This window comes from Balaenoptera musculus, chromosome 15 (genome assembly GCF_009873245.2).
Source record: "Balaenoptera musculus isolate JJ_BM4_2016_0621 chromosome 15, mBalMus1.pri.v3, whole genome shotgun sequence".
Lineage (NCBI taxonomy): Eukaryota > Metazoa > Chordata > Mammalia > Artiodactyla > Balaenopteridae > Balaenoptera > Balaenoptera musculus.
In genome coordinates, this window is record NC_045799.1 from 64,135,484 (window position 1) to 64,154,276 (window position 18,793).

General features: G+C 39.0%; 1 protein-coding gene across 6 annotated transcripts in view; it reads right to left on the reverse strand.

The window, feature by feature from the left end:
• The window catches only part of SMG1 (SMG1 nonsense mediated mRNA decay associated PI3K related kinase), a 96,153-nt gene that overhangs the window by 20,783 nt on the left and 56,577 nt on the right, over positions 1–18,793 (reverse strand). For all 6 annotated transcript variants that reach the window (XM_036825390.1, XM_036825387.1, XM_036825385.1 and 3 more), the window contains 18 exons: positions 16,180–16,428; positions 15,579–15,863; positions 14,284–14,428; positions 13,682–13,820; positions 12,543–12,773; positions 12,256–12,433; positions 11,424–11,585; positions 10,646–10,863; positions 10,177–10,331; positions 8,250–8,472; positions 5,437–5,683; positions 4,773–5,002; positions 3,636–3,884; positions 3,008–3,146; positions 2,816–2,925; positions 2,470–2,688; positions 1,029–1,219; positions 124–296 (listed from right to left, as the gene is read on the reverse strand). In XM_036825390.1, the coding sequence (XP_036681285.1) occupies positions 124–296; positions 1,029–1,219; positions 2,470–2,688; positions 2,816–2,925; positions 3,008–3,146; positions 3,636–3,884; positions 4,773–5,002; positions 5,437–5,683; positions 8,250–8,472; positions 10,177–10,331; positions 10,646–10,863; positions 11,424–11,585; positions 12,256–12,433; positions 12,543–12,773; positions 13,682–13,820; positions 14,284–14,428; positions 15,579–15,863; positions 16,180–16,428 (3,543 nt within the window). The remainder of the gene's footprint in view (positions 1–123; positions 297–1,028; positions 1,220–2,469; positions 2,689–2,815; positions 2,926–3,007; positions 3,147–3,635; positions 3,885–4,772; positions 5,003–5,436; positions 5,684–8,249; positions 8,473–10,176; positions 10,332–10,645; positions 10,864–11,423; positions 11,586–12,255; positions 12,434–12,542; positions 12,774–13,681; positions 13,821–14,283; positions 14,429–15,578; positions 15,864–16,179; positions 16,429–18,793) is intronic.

The window sequence follows — 18,793 nt, forward strand, 5'->3', positions numbered from 1 at the left end:
ACAATGAAACCATTTCAAATCAGCAGTCACTGAAAGGGAGTACAAACCAGAACTCCACACATGAACACAACAACAACAAAACCCACATGCTCACATGTATATCTAAAATAAGTCAACCCATACCAAGGTCCATTTGTGTGCTTATCTCCTGAAGCAAACTTGCCAGCTGTGTTGCTTCTAAATTACTGAATGCAGCCTGATAATGTGTTATCCACTGTTCAAATTCATTCAGCTTCACCTGGATTGCTTCCTGAACAGCTCTTTGCTGAGTCTGTAGTTGAGTGTGTTCAGAATACCTAATGGAAGGAAAAATTTTTGATTGCTCTTCTTTCTTCTGTGTACTTTTCATCACCCTGAAAGTACATTTTGCTTATACTTGGACTGGCTGGTAAGCTCCTTTTCAATCTTGAGGGCACTGCTCAAATGTCCTTTCCTTCTCTGGTTTTTCCTGACCCTACAGAGTTCCCTAACTACACTCACAACATTTTAAATAAAATTCTACCACATTTGCCAGGGTTACGAGTTATTTGAAGTATGGAAGACTGAGACTTGATAGGTCTTCGTTATCTCAGCGTCTCCGGCAGTGTTTGGCACTTGTACATTTAACCACCCTTCACTGAGCTGGGCAGCTGCTCTGTGCAAGGTTCATTCACTTAGATCACTTTTAGTTTAAGCTCAAAAAAACTCAGCCAAGTAGACAAGATCCACTGTACAAATGAATAAGGATTCAGATACAAACGGTAGAGAGAAAACCAAACCCCAGGTTTTCTGAATCCAAGTTCAGTGTTCTAACCCCCATGTCCACCATCTCCCACAGTTACTCAAACATTTAAATTAAATATAATAAAGCAGAAAATTTAACTGAATTCTGCTTTATTAACACTTTGAAACTGCAGTTCTTGGGAGAGCTTTATTTATCTAAGTTGCTGCAATAATTCTAGTTCAAGTTGACAATGTTTACACAAAAATACAAAAATTATCCTTAATGGCATGTCTTTAGAAATAAGAGTTCAACATTTGTTTTAAACCTGTGTTGCAGAGTATGAGAAGGATGATCCACTCCTTCAGCTCCTTCTAGAAACTCTATTTCTTCCAACAGTTTGCCCTGCAGTTTTTCCACATCTGTTAGTTGCTCTTGCAAGCTCAGGTATTCATCTAAACTGCTGTCCAGCTTGGGAAGTACAACCAGCATCTCGTCCCTATTCTTAAACCAGTTCACCTGTAAAAAAACATTATTAGGAAGATTCTTATATAGGGCCGACTGTGAGATATGATGATGTCTGTCAGAAGGATCATGTTAGAAGGACATTCTGAACATGTTACTCTACTTAAATCTCAACAAAGCCGGGGTGTGTGTGTGTGATGGCATCAGCCATATTTTTACAAAGATAACTAATGTGGTCAATTCAAACAGCCATAAATGAAGACTCAATTCCACAATAACATGCAGTTACCACCACGCCACACAAAACAAGATGAGCATCACTGGCTACCACGATATTAAAATCAAGAAGGAGGGAGGCTATACAAGTAAAGAACACTTAAAATCGTCATTGGTAAACGCTTTTCAGTCTATTAAAAAAGGTATAATTTTTTCAAATCATTAACCCACCTTCCATGTATGAGAGTGACTGTGTGTCTTTGCATGGGAGCATTTCTTAGTGAAAGATCACAGCAAACTGCGCCTTACTTTGCTGCCATTTCAGTATTATACACTACAGTCGTATAAAACCAATTTTTAGAAAAAGTTTCACTCTTGGACTTCCCTGGGGGCACAGTGGTTAAGAATCTGCCTGCCAATGCAGGGGACACGGGTTCGAGCCCTGGTCTGGGAAGATCCCACATGCCACGGAGCAACCAAGCCCGTGCGCCACAACTACTGAGTCCATGTGCCACAACTACTGAAGCCCACGTGCCTAGAGCCCGTGCTCTGCAACAAGAGAAGCCACCACAATGAGAAGCCCACGCACCGCAACGAAGAGTAGCCCTGTTCGCCGCAACTAGAGAAAGCCCATGCACAGCAACGAAGACCCAATGCAGCCAAAAATAAATAAATTAATTAATTTAAAAAAAAAAAGAAAAAGTTTCACTCAACTTTTTTATGGACACGTTAACTTTTTTTTTTTTTTGGCTGTGCCACACAACTTGCGGGATCTTAGTTCCCCGACCAGGGCTGGAACCTAGGCCCCGGCAGTGAAAGCGCCGAGTCCTAACCACTGCACTGCCAGGGAATTCCCTGGACATGTTAACTACTTTTTTTTTTTTTAATTTGGTTGCATCAGGTCTTAGTTGTGGCAGGCGGGCTCCTTAGTTGCGGCATGCATGTGGGATCTAGTTCCCGGACCAGGGGTCGAACCTGGGCCCCCTGCATTGGGAGGGCAGAGCCTTAACCACTGTGCCACCAGGGAAGTCCTGGACACGTTAACTATTAACTAAAAGACGATGATGAATTATTATCATTGGCCTCACCTTAATTTCAGCTACTCTCGAAGAAAAAAGGCTGCGAGTGATCTCTCGTTCCATCTCTCTCTTGCTCTGCTTGCTCTCGGCCTGCTGGCCCCCTCCACCATAGACGGCACCAGCAAACCCGGCCTCACCCCCAGCTGTCCAGTCCACCAGGGGGTCATACACAAAGGCCTCTAGCAGCGTCAGCAGAGTCTCTCTGCCACGCCGCATAATGTGTAGAACCTGTTTCAGAAGACTTTTAATTAAGTTTTGCCACAAGTTTCCTCATTAAAATGTAGTTTTTCATTCCAAAGGATTTGTTGATTTAAACAAGTACACTAAGAGGTGTAAGAGAAAAAAAACCACATACCTGCTCACATGAAAGCCTAAAAACACCTTCTACTCCAGTTACACCCAGTGCTGTTTCAATGTTCTGTGTCATTCGAAAAGGTACTTTCTCAGGAACTCTAAGGCTTTTTCCTTGAAAAGATAAATCATTATATTTTTGTCCTTTCACCAAAATAAATTCGACCCTCATGTAAAAAGTCCACTTTAATTTTACCTTTTTCAAAGCAAACATTGTAATCTATGTGAACAACCTCTCCAGTCGTCATATCTATGAGAACATTATCCAGATGTCTATCTCCAAGGCCAATTATGTATCCGACCATAGACATGACTGCAGTAGATCTGGCATAAGACTGAAGAAGAGGGGATGGGGGAGCAAGTTAAGCATCATTAGCAAATTTCCTTCCAACATGGACTTGATTCTCTAAAATTTACAAACCTCCATAATCCTACTCCCTTATTTCTAAATAAATAGCTAGCACTCTTCAGGGATGCTGCATGTGGTCACAGAAACTCTGCACTGAGCAGCAGCATACGACACTGGTCGGTCCTACTTAATCATTATCAGAATGCAGGATTTAAAAAAACAAAACTATTCTTCAGCCTCTCTAGTTTTTCCCTTTCTAAAGTTTTTATTCTCCTTTTCATTTCATCCATAATCCCCTCCATTCTGCCTTCATACAGTCATGGCCATGCCTCATAAAAATAAATGTAATATAAGATTCAAATGCAGGTCTCAAACTACCAAGTCTGGAGGGAGGCAGGAGGAGGGTGAACAAGACAAGACAGGAAGCAGGCAAAGAAACAATAATACTGATGATAGTCTAAAACAAAACACATACCTGTGTGACTCTCCACCATTCATCAGGGGTGGTGCAAGATGACCAAAGCTCTTTAGCAAGGAGATTTGGGGGCGTGGCCTCCATTAACTCTTCTAATACTGCCTTCATCACATGAAGAGGCCAATCCCGTCGGGACACATCCAGACTAAGTCCAACTGCTTTCAAAGCAGGACTAATTTTACTATAATAAAGTTCACTAGGACGGGGTACAATTCCAGGATTCTGAGGAGTTTGGTAGGAATCTTGGGCCTTTAAAAAAAATTTTTTTAAAGAAAAGATCAACTTTGTTTAAATAAGGATAAAGATTACCTTGAATATACAGCAGTATTTTAAAAACTGGTTTTTCAGTGGAACTCTCTACTTAGCTAGCTAAATCTCATCCATCAAATAGCCAAGTTGTCTGGACTAGGCATCTTTCTTACAATCTACATATCATTTTCTTAATTCGGTATTACTACTTTATTGAAAACTCTGTCTACTGTTATATTTTCTTGAGGTTCAATTCAAGCTCAACATCCAAGTTACATTCTTCTTTGTAACATATAATTCTGTTTAAAATTTATCACTCATTTATTGTACGTATTTCATTCTTCACCAATATGACTTAATCAATGTAAAATTAACAACAGATATTCAGAAACACCTTAGACAAAAATTTAAATAGCCCTTCTCTAATTCCACCTCCAATTTACCCCCTCAGTAATTGTTCTGTAGTCTCCTATGCCTACCTAAAAAAATTTGAAGCCTTTCAAACTCTTGCTCCTTCCCATACCTACCCTACTTAGATTCATTTTATTTGTCTAGATGTTGGAACCTGAAGTTGTGACTGTTTAAAAATTTATCTTCTTATCTGTAGTACTTAGTACTACTCCTGTCATATACACTAAGCACTCAGCTAAAATGAATTCTAAAAAACTGTTCTAAATCATAATAAATTTCACAGGTACAAAATAGGATGCCACGGTGATTAACTCCAAATTTAAAGTTGTGTCTACTCCTTCTTTAACTCTTATAAACTTGGAAAAATCCTCAAGGGCAGTAAGACTAGAAATATGTCACATATATCAGAGAACAGACTAATACATATACCTGTTTATTAACATTCAAATAAAAGCACATATTTTAATTTTAATCAACCTTTTGTGCTTGTAAGGCAGCTTCCCGTTGTTGCCATCGTTTGTAAAGACCAAATAAGGGTGTGGCTCCATCCACCCACTGGATTAGGCCTGATCGAGTTCCTAGTGGTGTTACAGAATAGTGTCGAGCATGGAAACGGGGTGTTTCCTGGCGATTGATTGTAGCAAACATAGTATTTACAATAGACAGAAATTGCATTATTCTCTCATCCAGATGTAAATCCTCCAATCCTATGGAAACAAAATTAAAGTAGCTAGAGTAGGTGACCAGATGGGGTGAAGTGCAATGGGATAGGACCGGAAACATACCACTTTTTTGTGTCCCTCTCAATTAGCAACAGCAGTCAAGAACTGACAGCCAAAGAAGCACAATGAGAGCATTAGAGAACATTCTATTCAGTCACAAGGTATTAGATACTAGCATTATTAGCTGTACCTCAGTTGCCCTGCTTGTATAAGTTCATAAGCAAGAAGAGAGGAAGCAATGGAAAATCACACTACACAACCTCCAACCACTTCTATCAAAATACAGGATACTCCAGGCTATTCACGACATACAGATATTCACCTAAAACAATCCTAACACACACACACACACACACACACACACACACACACACACACAGTGTTAATAATCAGACTAATGTTCTTCTTTTAAATCCCACCTTTAAAAAGATAAGGATAGCTCTTCCCATCTGATCCGAGAAAGAGAAGTTTCTTTGGCTTCGTTTTGGTAGGTAAGATTGTGATGGTTCCACCCACACTGTGGATTGTGACAGTGTCTCTGGCTGAGACTTCTCCAGGAAGAGCAATTTCAGTGTTAGTCATGGCAGCCAGCCACGGGCTGATTTCTTCAAGACGCAAGATGTAACTTGCACGTTTCTGTGCTCTCTGTTGCAAACTCAGCATTATCTATATTTAAGATAGGAAAAGTTTACAGTACCATTACAACACTTATTTTCTTCTACATTCAATCTGGCTTAAAGATAAATTTAAAATACAAACACCTCTTGTCTAGTTCTTACATTTAATTTGATGTTACATATTTGGGCCATCCTGGGAGGGGAAACACTGGTGTGCTGATATGCTCTAGGTGATTTCTACTTTGTTCAGACCTCTCCCACCTCCTCTGTACAAATATGCAATGAAATCATAGCAGATGGAAAGAAATCACTACTGTGATCACAAAATTCAAGGCTTGTAGCATATTCCCCACTGTTAAGTTATGGCCAATCAATGCCCAAACAAGTCACTTCAGTCCTTGCAATAGAGCAAAAGATATAGCCAGCTATTGGCTGTCAGGTAGACACACCCTTAAGGAAGCCATCTGAAAATGTGGTAACAATTTAGAGCTCTGACTACTTTAAGTATGCAGAAAAACACACAATCTCTTCTAATAACTCACAGGAGTGGATCATGTATAGCTGTATCTCTACTTGTAGCTAACTCAATAATCTATACCTGATTTAATAAACTCTGGGCTCTGCTTTCATGTGAAAATTTTTAAATCAATCTTTAGCAACATTTGTTCATAAAAGGAAAAAGACAACTGGAAACACCTCAAGTATCCACTGACAGGACAAAGGATAAACTGTGGTATTGTCCCATAATCTATCAATGTTCAGCTGTATACAAAATATGGATGACATTAAAAAAAAACAAAAACAAAAACCTAATGCTGATCCATCAATTATGGAAGTGGTAAACACATGCATGTACATACAATATAATCTCATTTATATGAAGCTCAAAAACAGGAGAAGCTAAACAATATACCATTTAGAAATGTATCAATAAAAACTGTTTTTTTAAAGTAAGTAATGATTAATTCAAAATTCAGAGCAGTGGTTGTGGAAAGGGAGATATAATTATGGAGGGACATAGGACTTCTAAAATTTTTCTCTATGACTTATTTCACACACACACACGGGGTTTTTAAAAAGTATTCCCCCTGGGAAGGGGGTGGGGGTGGGGGAAAGACTGGGATCAGCAGATACAAACTAGTATACATAGGATGGATGAACAAGGCCCTACTGTAGAGCACCGGGAACTGTATTCAGTATCCTGGGATAAACCATAATGGAAAAGAATATGAAAAAGAATGTAAATCTATATATATAAAAGAGTCACTTTGCTGTACAGCAGAAAGTAACGCCACATTATAAATCAACTATACTTCAATTAAAAAAAAAAAGTATTCTCCCTGTCTCCTCCTCTGGATTTCTTGGTTGATTTACTGAGAAGAACACAAAGAAGCAAGAAACTACTGCTGGAACACGAGGAAACAAGTTTTGGCTAGTCCACACATAATAAACTTCATCCTTCATGTTAGTGCTCTTATCTTGTGCTTCTAAGGCATTTCCCCTGAATTTAGCATTTCCTCTAGTTTCCTCTACTTTGCATTTACTAGTTAAAGTCAGGTGTACTTTTTGTCTCTACACTGTATCTTTTAATAGTTTTTTCATTACTAAAGCTAAGGAAATCAGTCAAGAGCAATATAGGAAAGGGATAGGGAAAGAAGGGATAAGAAAAAAAGCTACAAGGTAGCTTAAATAGGCTCCCCCGGGCTTCCCTGGTGGCGCAGTGGTTAAGAACCCTCCTGCCAATGCAGGGGACACGGGTTCGAGCCCTGGTCCGGGGAGATCCCACGTGCCGCAGATCAACTAAGCCCGTGTGCCACAACTACTGAGCCTGCGCTCTAAAGCCCGCGAGCCACAACTACTGAGCCTACGTGCCACAGCTACTGAGCCCACGTGCCACAACTACTGAAGCCCTCGTGCCTAGAGCCCGTGCTCTGCAACAAGAGAAGCCACTGCAATGAGTAGCCCGCACACCGCAACAAAGACCCAACACAGTGAAAAATAAAATAAATAAATTTAAAATAAATAAATAAACAGGCTCCCCCAACTAGTGGTGCTATTGCTGAAACAGATGAAAACCAAAGAACATACAGAATTAAGGGGACCAAAACATAAAAGATAAGGATTCCCAAGTATTTAAATACACTAATCATCTCTCAAACAGGCTATGCAGAACTGCTGTCAAAGAATTCCTTATAAAAAATGATGTTGTTACATGTGAATATTTTGTCTGTTAGAAATACTGAATACCACTCCACCAAGAAAAACTACATAGGTCCAAGATTAAATTTCTTAATCTTTTATGAGAAGAATATAGCAGGCAGTCAATATTTAGCTCAAGGCCACAGCTCCTTCCTTGTCTAATTTCTTACAGTATATTCTTCCCTGGAGTGAACCCTCAGTAGATTTAAGTTTGCCACCCTAGGCCCACTCACCCTCAAATTCTCAAAAATGAAGAAAACACCTTTCTCTATACTCTTTACAAGCAACTGACCACTGACTGCCTTCCATGGGCTTAGAAAGTTCTCTTGTGTTCTAAGTAAAAAGAGTCCCCTTACTTAAATTTTTTATCTCAGGGAATTTCCTATTTCAGTAGCATTCTTGAGATTTTTCTGTACCTCTTTAAATGGAATCCAGCTGCTTCCAGGCTTTGCAGGGTTTGATGGTGTCTTCAGTTTTTCTAGGGCATTTTCTATTGCATCACCGTAGTTATCCTGAAACCACTTTTCATGAGGCGTTTCTGCAGGGGCCGCCGTGATGCTCCTCACATGCTCCAAAGCAAACACAATGGGCTTCATCAAAGCCGTGTGCTTCTCCCGCATGATTGCAATTTTCTCTTCTCTGACCAGAAAGATGTAAAGAGTTCAATACAAACAAGGAACAATTTAATTGTCAAGTGTAAGTAAACAGTATCAAAGAATAGTCAAAATAAAGTAATAAAATATTAGCAAAGTAACTGACTAAAAACAGCATTGCAAAAAATCCAGCATATAAAAGGGGCGCCTTCTCTTTTCAACAAGTGGTGCCGGGAAAGCTGGATATGTGCTTACAAAAGAATGAAGCTGAACTCTTACCTTTTACTATGTGTCAAAAAATAAGCCAAAATGGATCAAAGACCTTAACATAAAAGCTAAGGCTTTATTTAAAACTCTTAGAAGAAAACAAAAGAAAAAATTGATAAACTGGGCTACATCAATACTAAAAAATCATGTGCATCAAAAGACATTTTTTTGGACTTCCCTGGTGGCGCAGTGGTTAAGAATCTGCCTGCCAATGCAGGGCACACGGGTTCGATCCCTGGTCCAGGAAGATCCCACATGCCACAGAGCAACTAACCCCGTGTGCCACAACTACTGAGCCCACGTGCCACAACTACTGAAGCCCACACTCCGCAACAAGACAAGCCACCGTAATGAGAAGCCCGCGCACCACAACGAAGAGTAGCCCCTGCTCTCTGCAACTAGAGAAAGCCCGCGTGCAGCAAAGACCCAACACAGCCAGAAATAGATTTTTTAAAAAAAAAAGACATTTTTTTTCACTCAAGAGAGTGCAAAAGACAATGCATAAAACAGGGGTAAAATATTTGCAAATCATGTGTATGATAAGGGATTAATATCCAGAATATTTAGAGAGCCCCTAAAACTCAACAACAATAAAACAACCCAGTTCAAAAATGGGCAAAGGTTTCAAATAGACACTTCTCCAAAGGAGGTATACAAATGCTCAATAAGCACATGAAAATACGCTCAACATTATTAGTCATTAGAGAAATGCAAATCAAAGCCACAAGATACCATTTCACACACAGTAGGACGTTACTATCAAAAAGACAGAAAATAACAAATGTTGGCAAGGATATGGAGAAATTGGAACCCAGTTTACCAGTTCATCTACAAGTTAAACATAGAATTACTATCTGACCCAGCAAATCCATTGGCTCACACACAATTAAAAGCAGGGACTCAAACAGATATTTGTAAAGCAATGCTGACAGAAGCATTGTTTACAACAGCCAAAAGACAAGAGCAACTCAAGTGTCCATTGACAGATGAGTGCATCTCATGCACTCATGAGTGAGCAACTCAAGTGTCCATTGACAGATGAGTGCATAAATAAAACGTGGTATATCCATACGATGGAATGTTATTCAGCAATAAAAAGGAAGGAAATTCTGATACATGCTACAACATGGAATGAACCTTCAAAACATTATGATAAGTGAAATAAACCAGACACAGAAGGACAAATACTGTATGATACCAGTCACACGAGGTACTTAGAATAGTCAAATTCATAAAGACAGAAAGCAAAATAGTGGTAACCAGGGGCTGGGGATAGGGGAGAAGGGAAGTACTATTAAATGGGTACGGAGCTGTTTGGGATGATGGATAAGTTCCGGAATTTGACATAACACTGTGAATGTACTTACTGCAACTGAATTGTACACTTAAAATTAGTTAAAACAGCAAACTTTATATGTATTTTACATTAAAAAAAAAAAAAGAGGCAGCTATGTTTTTGGAGTGTAAGTATATGAAAACATACTTGCGTAAGGTATTGTTGTTCTGGACTCTCTTCACCTCATCTTCCAGCTGCTGAATTCGTCTCAGGACATACATGTGTTGCTGTAACAGAACTCCCAACCAGAGCTCATCCCAGAGAACAGTGACCCTGCGCAGCTCAGCCACGAGCATCTGAACCTGCACACACGGCACATCCAAATATGCTCATCTACAAATCTACACACAGCACAGTTCTGCAAACACTGGATATTGCAAGTGAAATGTGTGCATCTTGTTCATTATCCAATTAGAGAACCTTGATCAGTGATTCTATCCGTAAAGATTTATAAAACCAATTTTGGTTATTTTAAAAGCTTTACTCCTTGAATAATATTTCCGTAACAGTTTTATGGGTTTAGTTTTTAGGTGAGTTTTTTTGGGTTTTTTTGGGTGGGGGGGGGGTGGTTACAATAAAAATTTATTTTAAAACATATGAGTTGGTTTTTTTGTACCTGTAACACCATAGTTGGGTTTGCAGAGGACAGTTTATCTACAATTTTGCTGTAGCAATCCTGCATCATGGCTTGGTCTTCATTCAATCCACTTTTAGGCTCATCCTTATTGCTATCTTGAGAAGCAGGAGGACTTCCTCCCTCACATTCAGAAACCAGCAATTCTTCTCCTTGAATATTGCCAAGTAAAGTTGGAATTGCAGAGGAAAATTTATTTCCTAAAGTGAAATGGGAGAATAAGGTATAATTTGGATACTTCTCCCATGTGCATATGTTGAGTTAGGGAAAACATCAATAATGTATTTGATCCCAGAGCACTCATTTAACTAATTTTGCCTTCTGTGCACTAAGTTGACCAAAGATCATGGATAGTCTGCCTTTTTACAAGTTCAGCTTCTAAATTTATTAATATTATAAGCTAATAAAAGATAAATGGGGGAAAATATAATAAATGAGTCTCAACAAATAAAGTGTTCCCCCAGCCAGAGTCCAGAACTTATTTTCAATCCTTGTCTGCCAGTTAATTCAGCTCGGTGAACCTGAGATTTCTCCAAGCCTTGGTGGGTTACTGTGAGACTGAAGATATCGTGTAAAGCACACATCCTACTGCCAGACACGGTAGTTACTCAATAAATGGTGTTACTATTTTTACTATTATTATTATGGAAAAATTACAAACTCTATCAACTCTGGAACATAAAGCTCAAAAAATTTTACCTAACAAACGTTGTTTGCAAACTCATTTATACTTAAAGTAGCAGTATTTAAAATTCCTTACCTGAAGCCTGTGATTCACTACTAAGCGATATGGTGCCCACTATTGCAGGATACAATATGAGATGTGGGGAATCTTGAGCCACACGGCAGAGAAGGTTACAAATACTTTGGCGCACATACACTTCAGGGTGGTTTAAGCGTGAGAAAAGTTGTGGAATAATTCCTTCAGGATAAGAAAGAAAAATACTTTAAAGTTATTAAAAACAGTCAACATGGTGGAGGCAAAAGGATAAAACTTGATATATGTCAGCATTAGTTCTAAGAACCTCAAATTTCTCCCTGTGATAGCAAAGAACCATACACAATAGTTCTTGATTTGCAAGTTTAGTTGGGGTACAGAGCTATAATCAAAATCCTAAGCAATTCAAAAATGTTATAGAGAAATATATTTTCGTGAGTGCCTGTAAAAGAAGGCAGAAACAGACAATACTTTCAAAGGGTATATGAAAGTTTTTGAAACTTATTCTTACCACTCTCTCCAAAATTCCTTTTGTATATAAAAAGCTTCCGCCTCTCAGCCTTCCATTTCTCTGAAAGGTGGGAGGGAAGTGGTATAACAAGCAGTCCAGAGTGTCCTATGAACTAATATAGCTATTTCATAACACATTCAAATAGTAAACATAGAGGAACTTTTTTTTTTTGGCCACACCACTCGGCATGTGTGATCTTAGTTCCCCGACCAGCGATTGAACCCGTGCCCCTCTGCAGTGGAAGCACAGAGTCTTAACCACTGGACCTCCAGGGAAGTCCAAGGAACTATATTATTTTTCAACAGTCTTATTATATTCTACCCAGAAATAATTTTTCCTGAAACATTTTATTTAGACTATCACCTCTCCATGGCGCAGTCGGTGTTGTTTCCAAGCCATGTTCCAGATACTGCCTAAGCTCTCCAGCATGCTTCACAAGCAATCTGAGCAATCGCAACGTGGCCATCACAATCACGTCGTCCGTGCTCTGCTCTGCTCTGTGACTTAAATGTAGCCGAGGGTCATCTTCATCTAAAGGAATCTAAGGATGAAAAACAAAAGGGAAAAATAAGACAATTCAGAATACTGTTTTCATCTACTAGAAAAGAAATTTCAAATAAACTTTCCTAACAGAACACTGTGCTACCTACCTGACCAGCATTGAGTTTAAGGAAAGTAAAATATGCACTGCAAGATAGTTTGTACAGGCTGAAGATTCTATCTACAACTTTCCTCCACACTTTAATAACTCCTTCTGTTGCACTTTCATCGAGTTCTGAAAGCCATGGGCAGCTTGATATTAACTGACGCCAGATAACATCAACCATGTCATCTTCCTCATTATCTTCACTTTCTGTTATCTGAAGTGTTATATCTTCATCCTGAAGAAAAATAGGGCAAAAAAATTTGCTATTTCTGGGCACAAATTAAAAAAGGGAAAAAGGTACGTGATTTTCCTAATATATGCAAGCATTTTCTCATTTATGACCAAAATACTCCACATAGTGTTATACATATTAAATCAATGTTACTATGCTTCTCTTTATGATATATTCACTAATGTAGCTAATGATGAAGGATATAAGCATTTAGCAAAGATCAAAGATTTTGATTTGGGGAATTTAAATGCTTCAGAGTTACAACATAATACTCTGCCTGCAGAGAATTACCTTACTCTCTCTACAGTACTGCACACGTACTTAACACCAGCTTTGATAGACACTGATATATGCTGAAGTCTAGAGCAAGAATTAAGTCAACACAGTTTTATCTCAGCAAATAAAATGCAAACTTCTAAAGTCTACAACTAAATACTTAATAGTTATAACATTCTAGAATTCATAGAACTTTGAGAGGGGAGGGAGTAAATCCTACAGACCATCTAGTCTGCTGGTTTTCAGCTATGGCTGTATAATTTAGAATCACCTAGTAAAACTTCAATAAACCCTCCCATCCCCAACACATACACAAACGTTCCATCCAGAATATGTGGAGAAGGGCTTAGACACTGGCATATTTTAAAAGATTCCAAGCCAGTATTAAGAATTTCTGATCAGAAGAGCAATTAAAAGAGAAATCTACATAAAACAAACTTCACCTTTTTTAACAGGACCCTAAGGAAATGACTTGATTTCTCAAGAAATCACATTCTTCTTATTAGAAAAATACTTTAACTCACCTTCATCTTATCAAAGTTTCATTTGAAACAAAACATTTAATCAAGTATATGTGATTTAGAACAGTGAACTTGACACTATTTCCCCCAAACACTGTATCATGTTTTCCTTGCCTGAATCCCCGCTGGCCGACAAACAGCTTGACCAAGAATACCATATATTCTCTCTTTTTCTTCTTCGGTTATAGTGTCTGGGAGCAGATTCTGAACTTCAGATTTTTCTCTAGGCAGCAGACGAACACCTTCTCCCTGACTGTAAAAATAAAACAAATCATCAGTATTTCAGCTACCGAAACTTCGCCGTGTCAGCAGAGATTTTAAATCTCTAGTTTGTGGGCTTCCCTGGTGGCGCAGTGGTTAAGAATCCGCCTGCCAATGCAGCGGACATGGGTTCGATCCCTGGTCCAGGAAGATCCCACATGCCGCGGAGCAACTAAGCCCGTGTGCCACAACTACTGAGCCTGCACTCTAGAGCCCACGAGCCACAACTACTAAGCCCATGTGCCACAATTACTGAAGCCCACGCCTAGAGCCCGTGCTCCGCAACAAGAGAAGCCACTGCAATGAGAAGCCCGCTCACCGCAACTAGAGAAAGCCCACGCGCAGCAACGAAGACCCAATGCAGCCAAAAATAAATAAATAAAATAAATAAATTTATAAAAAAAAATCTCTATTTTGCAATGCATTAAATAAATTACACATTTCAACGTACATACCTAGCATTGTCAACCACCTTTCTGCCCCACCTGTAAGCCCAACTAGCCAACGCTGCCCAAGATTTGGCTACTTCAGGCGCCTGTACTGAAGATAGGTGATACAACTGTCCCAAAATGAAGTCAGGTTCTCCAACTCCAATATGTACTGCCATAGCGGAGAAAAAAATAACAATGTCACATTCATAAATTTCTAATGGCATTCCCATTAACATTTTAGGATTTTACTATCTGCAAATAATAAGTTCTATAACGTTATATAGCACATAATTTGATAAAGCACACATTTGTATTATGCTTTTCTAAAAGGCTAATATGTTGAAATGAATCACTCAGCTTCCCAAGTAAGCTTAAATTATCACCCTGTAAAACACATCAATGTCTTTCATGATACTGAACTTTACGAACAGTTCAGGTGTCAGATGTGTTCTAGAATGTCTTGTATTTTGGATTTGACTGGCCATTTCCTCACAATTAGATTCAGCTTAAACATTCTGGCAAAAATAATAGATAGGTGATGAGTATACAATTTCATTCAATCAAAGATTCATGAGGTAAATATCTTTATTTCCAGTTTAGAAGTGAAGAAATCTCCTGCTATAGTGCCACTTGCCAATATGAAGATTTATAATGATCACAAGACATATCCCTTGTGAATAAAGACCCCTATAGTGCATAGATTAGAATTACTTAGTAAGACCAATGTAAGTAACTACAATTCTAGGCTTCACAACAACAAAATGAACGACATGAACAAAATTTTCATGTTTCAGCAAAAAGGTTAGTTATCTCCCAATCTGTAAAACCTGGACAATGGTGCCTACCATTAACAGGCACTCAAACACTGCATGAATTAACCACCCTATTTGTCGAGCACCCTTCTGTTACTAGCACTAGTGTCAGGATGTGAAACGTGAACCTTTCTGTAGTTTCTGTGCCCCACCAGTCAACGGGACCAGAGGCCACTATTCTGTATCTTTGTTGTTCTTCCTAGCATGAGGTAGAATTTTAGATATCATGGGCAGGACCTTACTGCCAGGAAAAACATCAAGGTCCATAAAAGCACCATGAACTGGGGAGGTGGGAAGTAAGGCCTGGGAGGCGGAGTTCAGTGACTTCCACAGTGGCATCAGATGCTAAAGAAATGTGCTTTAGTCACTTCTGGGTAATATAATATACTAAATTTCCACAGAGACAGTTTTTGTGGCCAATTATAGCCAGCCTAACACTGTAAACTTTAAAATAGGGGGAAATAACTTCTAAAATTAGTATTTTAAAGCTAACCAAACAAATCCTACCTGTAGATTCGCTCTCAATCCGAGGATACTCTTCTTCCATTGTATTAACAGATGGTAGTTCAATTAGAGTGAGTATGTTTTTAGATAAAGTAGAAAGACCTGTCAAGTTCTGCTGCTGCTGAGCTCTGTAAACCTGTTTCAGCTGCCCTGAAATTTCCTTCCATTCTGCCTGGATCCATTTAGCCAATGTCAGAATTGACTTGGCAACAGCACGTTCAGCCTTGGCAGACTTGCAGAAAGATATGGCGCAGGAACTCAACATCTCCATTGCATGTGTTGACTGGCCTATAAAAAATCAAACACCAGCCCTTAGAAGCAAACAAATGACATTCTTTCAGGATAAAGTAATATTGTAAATTCAGTGATAATCAATGATCTCTGCAAACATTTCCTACTTTAATAAATAACAAAATTACCTCTTTTAAAAGCACCAAATTACAGAGGTAAGTCAATTACACATAACTTACTCTTCAGGACCCAGATTTTCTGCAACAGTTGAAAAAAATCAACTTTTCTATTATTGCCTTACACCATACACAGTAACATTCACACACATGATTTTTATTATAGTCGTGTATTAATCATAATTCATTTTACTAACCTGCTGTATATAGCAATTTGGTTTTTTCAATGTCAAGTTCAGGCCCCCATTTTTCATCCATTTGACCTTGGGTCGATAGTTTTTTAAAATGCTGGACCAAATCCTGGGCAGTGGTGGTCTTTCCCAGCTGAACCTCACTACACTGTGCCAGCAGTCTTGTTGCAAGCGACACATTCCCCCGTTTTCTAGCAAATTTTGCTGCTGTTAGACCTAATTCCATGAGATGGCTTCTAATTGGAATTGTTTGTTCTGGAGAGAAGAAAATGTTTTATTAGTCCTTGCCTGGTCTAATCCCAGATTGCACAGAAACATGGCCAAACAATTTCTTCCCCAACTATTCCCTTCCCCACTACCTCCCTAAATAAAGATAATTCGTTTTCCATCATCTTTTAATCCCTAACAGCTAGCATAGTGCTTGGCATACAATAAACAATAAATGTTTGTTAAAATAAATGTATACAATGGAGTAGACAAAAGTAAAAATCGTTCAGTAGAAGAAATTTAACTTTTTAGCTTCTGAATTGTTTCAGTAAAGAGCCTAAGCCAAAGGGTGGGGAATGAGGGTAAGGCCAGACCATCCCCCCTTCTTGAGTAAGTACCCTCTGCCCTTCTACCATGCCATTCTCTCCTGGTTTACTCCTACCTTTCTGAAGAACCTTTCTCAGTCTCCTTCTCGTCCACTACCCATCCATTATAACTGGTGTTCCTTGGGGTCACTCCTAGGCTCTCTACTCTTCTCACTCTGCATACTCTCCCTGGACAGTATCATCTGCTCCTGTGGCTTCCATTACCATACAAATGCTGATGACTCTTGAATCTTTATCTCTAGCCCAGACCTGACATCTGAGTCCCACCTGCCTACCAGTCACCTATACTCAGGTATTTCAAAGGCACTTTAACCTGTGTTATTACATGGAATCAGTTTTCCACCACCCTCCAAACCTACTTCCGTCTCTGTTTTCTCTTTCTCAGGTAAAGGCACACGATCAACTTGGCTACCTGAGCAGGTGCCTGGCAGTCATCTTAGCCTTTACTTTCAATCCTCATATCACATCTGCTTTTTTCTGTCCCTACTGCTACTACCTTGGTTATCTTTAGCAGGGACTTCAGCCTAACTGGTCCCTCTGCCCCCAGCCTTAGCCTCTTCTAATTCATTCTCCCATCTGCAACTGAACTGATCTTACACAAAGGTAAATCTGAACACTTAACTTCCCTTTCATGCCTTCCCACTGTCCTTCCGATAAAGCCCCAACTCCGAAATTTGGCTTACGAGGCACTGATGCTTACACTGCATTCTAATCTCAATCTCATCCAGCTTCATCTCTTCCCATTCTCCCTTAGGCGAGAATTGAGAATTGAGTCATCTAAAAATCTTTTACTACTGTTGCTGGACTTCGCACATGATATTTTCTCTAACTAAATTAGTCTGCCTTCTTTCTCATCTCTACCCACCCTTGGTCTCAGCTTAAATGTTACTTCCTCCCCAAGTCCTTTTCTGATTCCTAGGATTAAATCGGTGCCCTTGTGCTATTTTAAGCACCATGCATGTGCACTTCCATTTAGCACACCATATTGCTGCTCCTTGCTTGATGACAATTTTCCCTGCTAGACTCCAGAATCCCTCTCGTCCTAGGAATGCAGAAAAAAGGCTTGTCTTGTTCACCATTACATCCCAACTTATAGCACAGTACCTGGCACAAAGCACATATTTTGATAAACACTTGCTGAATAAAGAAAGAAAAGTAAGGAGGAGTGAAGTTCTGTCTCCAAATGTAACGACTGGGTTACTGACTTTTTCTTCTCAGTTTTAGAACTTATTCAATATGGGAAGGATGGGAAAGGAGATGATATTTGTATTCCTATTATATGCCATGCTCTGTGCTACGGCTTTTATATACCTTGTCTCATTTCCTATAATCCTTACAAGAATCTCATGAGTGGGGCAACCCCCATAACTGAAAAGCAAAGCGACTCAGGAGTTTAATGACTTGCCCTAAGGTCCCTCAGTTTGCAAGTGTTGGGCTAAGGATCCAAACCCAGGTCTATCTGGCACTGAGGGTCCAAGTGAGTCACAGTTGCCAGTAATCACCCTGCACTACAAGTCCATATCCCAGCGTTGGCTTACTTAAAATTTAATACTCAAATTTACTCGGTAACCCTAGCGACCACATTATTGACTAATTCTACAGAATTCTGGCAACTTTTCTGTATTAGAGCGAAAAGGAAATTGCTAACATCCCTTTAACATGACATTTCTTTCTTAAAAATGAGACCTATGAATATTGATACAAATACTAATTCTCTAGCTATTCAATTGAAGCATTTAAAACATTCACGGTACATTGTATCTGACAAAGAATTTGAATCCAGGATATTTAAGTCTTATGACTTCATTAAAAATGGGTAAGAGTTGAACACTTATAAAATAAGATATACAATGACCACTATTCAAATGAAAAGATGCTCAATATCATTAATCATCAGGAAAATACAAATAAAACCACAATGAGATACTATTATACATTCACTCCAGTGACTAAAATTAAAGACCCACTATAGCAAGTATGTAGATGTCAGAAGGAGTGTAAAATGTACAATCACTTTATAAGAAACT